At 41.7% G+C, this 10,591-nt stretch overlaps 1 protein-coding gene across 1 annotated transcript; it reads right to left on the reverse strand.

Moving 5' to 3' along the window:
• Positions 1-4: 4 nt before the first annotated feature.
• On the reverse strand, positions 5-3,086 carry LOC109195363 (uncharacterized). The gene is made up of 3 exons (XM_019347361.2): positions 2,211-3,086; positions 1,677-1,959; positions 5-1,441 (listed from the first exon to the last, which is right to left on the reverse strand). Exons 1-3 carry the CDS (start codon positions 2,699-2,701, stop codon positions 728-730), a joined length of 1,488 nt encoding a protein of 495 aa, XP_019202906.1. The 5' UTR covers positions 2,702-3,086; the 3' UTR covers positions 5-727.
• Positions 3,087-10,591: the final 7,505 nt, after the last annotated feature.

The following is a 10,591-nucleotide window of genomic DNA, read 5'->3' on the forward strand; positions in this document are numbered from 1 at the left end:
TTACAGTTTTTCTCGATTGGTTTGGCTCATTTCTTGAAACCGAGATGACATTCTCAAAACCATAAGGTCATTTGGCCAAACAGTCTTACAGTGCTGCCCAACATTATAGCTCACTAGCAAAATCAAATATCTTTCCCCAAACTCTTCGTCCATGCTTCAAAAGCAGATTCCTTTCCCATATAAAAGGTCAGTACAGTCAAAATAGCACAGATCCTTCTCAATTGCCTTGGCACATGTGCATTCATTTAGTGCTTTTGTCAGAATAACCTGGATGGTTTAGCACAACACCATGGATCCCCTGCAAAAGCTCATATCTCTCCCAAAAGAGTTTATCCATGTGTCAAAACTAAATATCCTTCCCATATAAATAGTCAGTGCCCCCAAAATGCATTATACCTTTGGCATTGTTTAAGCACTGCAAGTCAAAATGCTTAGACGTTTTGTCACTGAGGCACAGGTCTAGCAACAGAATACCACTATGAATAAAACCAAAAGATTTTACAGTAAAATCAGCCTCCAATAAACCACTCATACTCAAGGAAACTGTAAACATTTTTATTCGTACAAAGAAATGTTAACATTAGAGAACATACTTTGAAAAGAAAACATATACAGGATTCTGTAAATGTGAACAGTTATAAACACAAACAAAAAACAAAAAAAACAAAAAAAACTCTAGCCTACCATACTGTAAATAAAGTTTCAGAACTATAGTACAGTAATATTGTCAGTGGTCGCCATTGTCACCCTCTCTTTCCTGGCCACCATCCTCATCCTCCTGGCCATCGACGCGCTGCTCTCTGTCAGGCCATAAATTCTCATCCACATCGCAACGGATATTTTCTCGTGCGATGCAGCGAGGGAAGAAACGGCGTGAATGTCTCAACCATCCCCTACATTGATCCCCTGTGATGTCCTCACATGCAGCATCCATTGCATGCAGCAGGGCCCTCTGGTCTTGAGCCTGATGCTCATACACCCTCCACCTCCAAGCTGAAAAAAACTCCTCAATTGGATTTAGGAAAGGAGAGTAAGGTGGAAGAAACTCCATTAGCATCCGGGGATGGGTGGTGAACCAGGTTCTGATGCGTGGGCCGCGGTGGAAGTTCACATTATCCCACACAATGACATAATGTGGTAGCTGAGGTCCTTCTACACTTCTCTCATTTTCTGGGATCAGATCAGTATAAAGGTGGTCCAAAAAATTGAGGAGCTTTTGTGTATTGTAGGGCCCTAAACTGGGAATGTGTGTGGCCACACCTCTTTCTGATATAGCGGCACACATTGTTATATTTGCTCCTCGCTGGCCTGGGACATCCACAGTGGCTCGGTGGCCAATGATGTTACGGCCACGCCTTCGACCTTTGGCCAGGTTGAAGCCAGCTTCATCAACGAACACTAGGATGTGAGGGGTTTCGTTGCCTTCTAATGCCATTATTCTCTACAATAGAATAGAAATAAATCTAATCAGTCAAGTAGAGACAGATACTGCAGGGAGGATCTAAAGTACTGTACAAACAGGGAGTGGAAAACTGAAGACAATTTCTAGGCAAAATGCTCTAGTCACACAAAGCTGGATTCTGAAGGTGAAAAGGATAACGCAAAACAAAAAAACAGTAGTAACCATGTCTTACTGTAATAGTGTTACAATGATAGTCAACCAGTAGTTGACTTACATGCACATACTGGTACCGCAGCCCTTTCACTCTGTCAGAGTTTCTCTCAAATGGTACCCTGTAAATCTGTTTCATGGTCATCTGATGTTTCTTCAATACCCGGTCTATTGTGGAGATGCTGATAGAGTTTATATTTTGGAACATTACATTGTCTAGCAGGATTGCATTACGAATCTGTCTCAGTGTGATGGCATTATTTGCAATGACCATGTTGCATATTTCTCGTTCTTGTTGTTCATTTAGAAGTTTTCTTCTGCCACCCACTTGAGGCTGTCGTCCAATCCTAGACATACAAGTCAAAGGTCAACACTGTAAATTTGTTACAAAATGAGTTACCAATGTAATTGTACTGCTGTCTTATGGTACTAGAAGTGTGATGCACTGCACAGTGACTGGAATACTATTCACAGTATTTTCTCCATTTTTTTGTCTTTGTCATTTTTATAGTATCATATAACATAACATGACGATATTACAGTACTCTAGGCCTACACACACACCAACACTGAATAGTTCAATAGCATAGTTCTGTACCTGTTTTCCCTGCGAAAGGTTTGGATGATGGAGGAGACTGTAGACCGAGGCACATTAGGCTGCACTCGGCGACCTGCCTCTGCAATTGTGAGGCGATGGTTTATAACGTGGTCAATAAGGGTGGCCCGGATTTCATCTGGGACATCATGGTGCCTCCGTGCTCCTCGGCCTCTTCCCCCTATTCCTCCACGCATTCTCACTCCTCCTCTTCCTCTTCTTCTTCCTCCTCTTCCTCGAGCAGGAAGTTGCTGTTGTACTTGGCGAGGTGCTTCCATGTTCACACTGCAAATGAAACTGGCCCCGGGCCAAGCTCTGTCTATATACTTTTGGCAGCAGTCATAATCATAGACAACACCTGTCAGGTATCTGAACAACCTGTTTGATTGGTCATCTGAGATGTGGGAAACTGCTCCTTCGTTAGTTCTAATTTCACCTGATTGATTGTCAAGTACTGTCATAACTTTATCAAATGTTCCAAGATATTCTTTCATGGTATTATATCTTTGACTAATTTTGACAGTTGAACAGACAATTGTGCATATGATGACTTACACAATGAAACCATGCTGATATGTTTTGGAGTGAGTGACCATTTCACTGAAAAATCAACTAATCAGTTTAGATCGGCAAGATCTATTTATTTGGAAAATGTGCTAAATGTGGGCTCATTGTGCTAACTGTAGCTACTTGTACATAATCATTTGAAAAGAAGCACAGAGTCACTTGAGACATGTACTAAAGCATTTGCAATTTGATTAAACCAATGAAAAATGACATTCTGTTGTGAACAATTGCAAGGTGGTTTGGAGATTTGTCCATGTTATTTTGAGAATGTCATCTCGGTTTCAGGAAATGAGCCAAACCAATCGAGAAAAACTGTAAAATAAGATAGCATTAACACTTTGAGCGTAGTTACAGTCAACAGTGAATATAAATGCTAAAACTGAATATATTGCATAGTGTTCCCCCCTCCACCATTAACAAATGGTTCAGCCCATAGCACAGACGGCTTTTTTGTTGTTTTCAGTAGCAAGCGATGCTTCTGATTGTGCCAGAGCACATTTTGAACAACACCATGGGAATTTCGGATTTTACGCAGGTAGTTGGATGTTACACTCTGGAAATGGAAGGAAGGTGAGTGTTATTAACCCTCTGTGGTCCACGGACACGCTGCACCTCCAAATCACATGACTGATTTAAACTGACATAGCAACAAGCTGCAGCCACGCTGAGTCTCTATTTCAGCCCACACTGAAAGTTCGGACTTCAAAGTTTTTAAATTTTAATTACAGGCCAGTAAATCCACAATTATGATAATATATATAAGCCACGCTTCTTTCTAAATACTGTCGGCACGTTTTTTATGTGTGTATTTTAAGCATTTTCTAAGGACAGCGTGAAAACAGTAAAGAAAGGAAAAAAAGCCACCTGTTTCCTATCGTTGGAAAAATGCACCATGTCGACCAATTAAAAAACAGTCAACATGTGGGATTTGGTTGTTTAGGAAGAGGGGAGAGTTTTGGGAGTGACGGTAGCGAGACAGAGCGAGAGAGAGGGAGAGAGCGAGCGAGAGAGTTTTTAGATGTGGGAGATTTGTGACGTTTAGTGTGGAGTGTATAGTTAGTGTGTTGTGTTGTGTAGTTGTTCTGTTGTGTAGTCGTTTTGTTTTGTGTGTCAGTGAGGGCACTAATGAATGTCACAAATACGGTGGCCCTGAAGTGCAAACCACAAAAACAAATCACAAAACGCACAACAAATTGAAAAGCGCAAAAACAAATTGAAAAGCACAAAAACAAATCGAAAAGCGCAAAAACAAAAACCAAACCGGAAGAGGTAGGTACCAATGCTGCAACAACAGGCATCACTGATTGGATGATGGATCCGGTAGCCTTTTGAACCGGAAGTTGTTCTGCCGAACGTGGTTATGAGAAAGAGCAGTCAACGGCTGTGTCCCAATTTAGGGTCTGCACGCTTGAAGTACGCATTTCAAGTGCGAGTACGTCACCGCCACGCGACGACGGCTGTCCCAATTCAAAGTGTACTTCAAATGCATACTCCAAATGCGCCGTCGATTTCCCCAAATATCAAGCGTGGTCCGGTGCACGCTTCGTGGCCCCATATATCCCACAATTCATAGCGCGGCGGTGGGTGTGGATAATTTTGCCGCAAAATACGGCAGAAGGGAGCGGCCGAAGAGTGAACTGTCAAAAGTAAGTACTGAATATGATGTCACTTATTTATGTGCAAATGTTTAAGAACATTAAAACATTACTGTTGGCCACGTGTCGGCAAAGTTATGTGACATTAGTGATGTTTGTACTTTCAGCGTTTACTTGGTTTTAAAGCCTCTACTTCTAAATATATATATAGTCGACCTTAATCTTACAGAGTGTGATGATTTTATGGATAATTAAAGTCAGTCATATATCCACAAACACAACAAGCTGAAAGTCAGTGATGCTGCTCGGTTTGCAGTCCTGAATATGACGGCACAAGCAGGATTCACTGCACTGTTAATGTTAGCTATGTTATATTGCTGCCTCTGTTCGGTGGTGTCGAGCCAAACGGACTTTAACGTGTGTTTGAACGAGCTGACGGTTCACTCGTTAAGCTGAAAGAAAGATGCTTTAATCACAGGAGTCACACATGTGTCCACTGGACCATCTGGAACTCTTCTTGTTTAGCACTCGTAATAACACAAACACTAAATCCTCCTTCTCTTGTGCTGTTTTGTAGCAGTGTGTACACCTGAGACTGTCACCTGTCTGTCTGTCCTGCACTCTCTCTCTGTTTCTTTCTCTCTGATTGTGGAATAAAAGTATGAACATGTATTTATAAGTTACACTTGTGTTTGAATCCTGCAGCTTATCACACATTTGATTTCCATGTGTGACGACTGCAAGTGTCCAGAGTGAGGACAGACTGAGGGACCCACTGATGCACATCATCTGTGAGGCTTTGCACCCCTGATGATCCACCAGGACAAACTCAGCAGTGTGTGAGGAAGAGGAGGAGGAAGAGCCAGCAGCAGCTGACAGATGGAGAGAATAGACAGACTGTTCCCTGTTTGTGAAGGACTGCTAGGAAAGTTTAACATCACTAATTGTCTGTCCTGAATCAGTCTTATTAGGTAATGTTCAAATAATGTGATCATCCCAGTGTTTTCAGTGTGGGAGAAAGTACTCAGGGCCTTCAAGTTACACACTATGAAAGGCAGCAACAAGTTTAATATTCAGAAACCTAAAGTATGTATCAGCAGCAGAATGGAGCTAAAAATAAATGTTTGTTTCAGTTCTATGAAGCTTTGAGTATTTTGGATTAGTAGCACTGCTGTGTTTGTTGCATCATATTGCTGTAATTGTTTATATGCTTTATATGTTCTGAGGTAAGTTGATCTATAGTGTTACATCATATTCTATAAGGATGTTATGTGTTTGTAGACTTTCTGCCCAGTTTGACCCATTTAGCAGAAGTCAGCCTGTTTAAGGCTCTGATATCTATTCTGTATGACTTAAAGCAGTTATGACATGCTCTGATTTTCTCACCCAATAAAGGAATATTTCATATATCAGTCTGATCTTCATTCTATCAGAAACAGTTTTCACAGCTCGTACATTTTCTTTTTACACATATATGTAAGCATTGGGCCAAATTTAGTAATGCCAACATCTTGAAAGAACAATGTTTGTCTCTTATATATAATACATCTGTATATACACTGTCAGAGATACTTGTCTTTATGTGAAGATTTAAGGTGATAGGAAATATAAATAACTGCTACTTGCATCTTTGACCCAGAGTTCAAGCTCATATATATACAGTGGCTTGCAAAAGTATTCGGCCCCCTTGAACTTTTCCACATTTTGTCACATTACAGCCACAAACATGAATCAGTTTTATTGGAATTCCAGGTGAAAGACCAATACAAAGTGGTGTACACGTGAGAAGTGGAACAAAAATCATACATGATTCCAAACATTTTTTACAAATAAATAACTGCAAAGTGGGGTGTGCGTAATTATTCAGCCCCCTGAGTCAATACTTTGTAGAACCACCTTTTGCTGCAATTACAGCTTCCAGTCTTTTAGGGTATGTCTCTACCAGCTTTGCACATCGAGAGATTGAAATCCTTGCCCATTCTTCTTTGCAAAACAGCTCCAGCTCAGTCAGATTAGATGGACAGCGTTTTTGAACAGCAGTTTTCAGATCTTGCCACAGATTCTCGATTGGATTTAGACACCAGACAGGTCAGGGATAAAGTTACTGAGAAATTTAAAGCAGGCTTAGGCTACAAAAAGATTTCCCAAGCCTTGAACATCCCACGGAGCACTGTTCAAGCCATCATTCAGAAATGGAAGGAGTATGGCACAACTGTAAACCTACCAAGACAAGGCCGTCCACCTAAACTCACAGGCTGAACAAGGAGAGCGCTGATCAGAAATGCAGCCAAGAGGCCCATGGTGACTCTGGACGAGCTGCAGAGATCTACAGCTCAGGTGGGGGAATCTGTCCATAGGACAACTATTAGTCGTGCACTGCACAAAGTTGGCCTTTATGGAAGAGTGGCAAGAAGAAAGCCATTGTTAACAGAAAACCATAAGAAGTCCCGTTTGCAGTTTGCCACAAGCCATGTGGGGGACACAGCAAACATGTGGAAGAAGGTGCTCTGGTCAGATGAGACCAAAATGGAACTTTTTGGCCAAAATGCAAAACGCTATGTGTGGCGGAAAACTAACACTGCACATCACTCTGAACACACCATCCCCACTGTCAGATATGGTGGTGGCAGCATCATGCTCTGGGGGTGCTTCTCTTCAGCAGGGACAGGGAAGCTGGTCAGAGTTGATGGGAAGATGGATGGAGCCAAATACAGGGCAATCTTGGAAGAAAACCTCTTGGAGTCTGCAAAAGACTTGAGACTGGGGCGGAGGTTCACCTTCCAGCAGGACAATGACCCTAAACATAAAGCCAGGGCAACAATGGAATGGTTTAAAACAAAACATATCCATGTGTTAGAATGGCCCAGTCAAAGTCCAGATCTAAATCCAATCCAGAATCTGTGGCAAGATCTGAAAACTGCTGTTCACAAACGTTGTCCATCTAATCTGACTGAGCTGGAGCTGTTTTGCAAAGAAGAATGGGCAAGGATTTCAGTCTGTAGATGTGCAAAGCTGGTAGAGACATACCCTAAAAGACTGGAAGCTGTAATTGCAGCAAAAGGTGGTTCTACAAAGTATTGACTCAGGGGGCTGAATAATTACGCACACCCCACTTTGCAGTTATTTATTTGTAAAAAATGTTTGGAATCATGTATGATTTTCGTTCCACTTCTCACGTGTACACCACTTTGTATTGGTCTTTCACCTGGAATTCCAATAAAACTGATTCATGTTTGTGGCTGTAATGTGACAAAATGTGGAAAAGTTCAAGGGGGCCGAATACTTTTGCAAGTCACTGTATATATCTGACAATACATATAATATTGTCCATATTATATTAACATTACCACAGTGAGATGACTTTAGTCTCATGAACAACATTAGCTAATTATTATTTACTAACTAATCTTGAAATGACTGTTCAGTACAGAAATGAAACCCAACTATCATGTTTTACAGTCCTGTGGTCTCAACTAATCAAAGTGATGTCATGACAAAAATGAATGAACAACAAAACATTTTTTTCTCCTTCATTTCTGTCACACAAAGCTGTATGAAACGTTTCTCGCGGTTAGTATCATGGTTGCTAGGCAACCTGAACAGCACGACGAAGGCTAGACCGTCCCATTTCACAATCCTCTCACTTCCGCACTTCCCGTACTTGTAGTACGCACCGTACGTAGTACGCGTAGTGTGCGTACTTCAAGCGTGCAGACCCTGAATTGGGACACAGCCAACGGCTGTGTCCCAATTCAGGGTCTGCAGCCTTAAAGTACGCAGCCTCAACGATCCTCAAGGGCTGCGTACTTAAAAACGCTAAGGCCGGAAGTGCGAGGCTTGTGAAATGGGACGGTCTAGCCTCCGTCGCGCTGCCCAGGTTGCCTAGCAACCATAACACCAACCGCTGGAAACGTTTCATACAGCTTTGACGGAAATGAAGGAGAACATATTTTGTTCGTGTGTTTGTTTCTACACGAGCTTTGTGTGATTTAATAAGTATCTGAGGCCGAGACCACAGGACTGTAAAACATGATTGCTGGTGAAGCGAGATCGATCAACTGTAGACCAGACAACAAACGACGGAGGCCCAGAAAAGTGCAATCAAACGATGAGTTTATTGACAACGGAGAACAACCGTCAGCTTATGGCTTATTTGCTCTGACAAAAATACACTGAGTTCTGGTTTTATAGCATAGAGGATCACACCCCCACATACACGTCAATACAGGTCAAAAATACATTATGTCCAGTCATTGTTTACAGACAAGGGTACATCTTGTACATCTTAATAACTATAAACAGACATATAACTTCTCTTTTTGATAACACCTTCCTTTTAAGGTAATAACTTCAAGCTTCAGGGCCTCTAAGGGCTAATAATGGACCCTCGTCCTCAATCACTAAGTAGACTGAATTGGCGCAGGTCTCAAATAAGAAGCAGAAGACACTTGGGCCTTCGCTCAGGCCTGCTACTAGATTTATGTGTATTGTAAGCATGCATGCAATTAACCTGCTATGTTCTCATCTTCCCTCAACATGTAAAACCCTCTTGGATAGAACATCAACTCTAAACAAGCACAGTTATGCATTGTGTATAAAATAAACTCAACCTGTGAATAAAATGAATGTGATGACAAACATATTCAATGCAATATGAACCCTGTAAACAATATTACTGATAAAATAATACTGTAGAACATGTTATTAATGCATTTATCATAAGGCAGATTATATGGCAGCAATAAAAGAATCTCTAAATCCCAACATTCCCTCTTTTGACATTCCAACAAGGAATGTCACCACACTTCATGTTGTATCACTCCCTGGCCCACTCTATGGGTTCTAAGTTCATCTGGTAGATGCCCTCAACCCAGCCAGGGTTAGGAACCCTCGCCATTACTTTTACCAACAATCCTCTGACACAAGGAATGATACAACAACTAGCAATGACCAGTATTCCCAAAAGTACAGTCAAAGAAAACATCACTGACATAGCCACACCTTTCCATTGTCCAAACACAGATGTCATCCAGGACGCCAGCAGATTTTCGATACCTGAGTGCTCATGCATGGTTTTAGACAAAGTTTTCAAACCCTCCAGAGCTCGGGTTACTGAGCCATCTGGGGCAGTATTATTAGGGATAAAAGTGCAGCACATGTCTCCGAATATGGCGCACACGCCTCCCTTCTCATGTTAAAGGCCATTCGATTTCCCATCAGCAAACTCGGACCCAATTGTTCTGCGAACCCCATCATGGCATCCCTGGTTAGGTTAGAGAGTCTCAGCAGATTGCAATGAACATAGTTAATGAGATCAACATTCTTATTAGGTGTCACCCAAAGAAATATACTTTCAAATTCTACCACTATCAGATTTACCAGCTTGTACTCATCTGGAACTCTCCTGGGCACTCCAATAGAGTCTAGGTTGGAGAGTTTAACCTAGGGTCATATGCATGTGTACCCTGGGTCCTCTTTTGGCCAAAATATGTCTCTTACCTCTGGCGGCTAAGGTACGTGTGTTGTGTTGTGGAATAGCCTTTAATACATGTTGTTCTCTAGCATTTTGAGCCACCCAATCAAGCCAGAGGTTACTGTCCTTGAAACCGGTGGCACGCTTTATCAAATCCTTAAGCTTCAGTCTAAAGTAATCTGTTGTCAGAAGTACTCTCCCTTTTGGTTCCTGTTCCTTTTGAGCTACTGTTCTCGAAGTTACCATCTGATCAGTCAGAATGGTGATTAAGCTTTCTGCGAGCGGCTTAGACTTTGCATCAACTAAATTTGCCCTAAGCATATCATGGGGTGATTGCAGACCCATACATCATATGCTCTCCAGCTACTACTAGCTCCTGTACACTTAATGACGTCACACAAATCAAACATGAATGAGCTGGTAGACCCTTTAACATAATTCAACTCTATGCCATTATTCATGCTGAGACACTCATCACCTTTACCTGACACCTCGCGCTTTTGTCGTTTTTACCGATCCCGTTTTGGCAAGTACAGTCTCAGGAAGTGCTGGGCTGGACTGGCCTCCGTGTTCAGACAAGTGGTCCAGAGTGCCCTGCAAAATATAGACAATAAACAACACAGCCATAGTTAATATCATTGCATACAATAAACATGTAGTTGTAAGGAACATTCTAATCAGTTTTCTCATTATGTGTCTCTGATTCGTGTGTTTGCATCGTGTTATATAAACTTTATATCCTGGAATGA

This window comes from Oreochromis niloticus, linkage group LG18, assembly GCF_001858045.2.
Source record: "Oreochromis niloticus isolate F11D_XX linkage group LG18, O_niloticus_UMD_NMBU, whole genome shotgun sequence".
NCBI lineage: Eukaryota > Metazoa > Chordata > Actinopteri > Cichliformes > Cichlidae > Oreochromis > Oreochromis niloticus.

Excerpts from the sequence above, each read along its gene's own strand:
- LOC109195363 (XM_019347361.2), bottom strand. The coding sequence starts at position 2,701 with ATGAAAGAATATCTTGGAACATTTGATAAAGTTATGACAGTACTTGAC. Across the intron at positions 1,960-2,210 it reads ACCTTTCGCAGGGAAAACAG|GATTGGACGACAGCCTCAAG; the intron begins GTACAGAACTAT and ends TTGTATGTCTAG. Across the intron at positions 1,442-1,676 it reads TGCGGTACCAGTATGTGCAT|AGAATAATGGCATTAGAAGG; the intron begins GTAAGTCAACTA and ends ATTCTATTGTAG.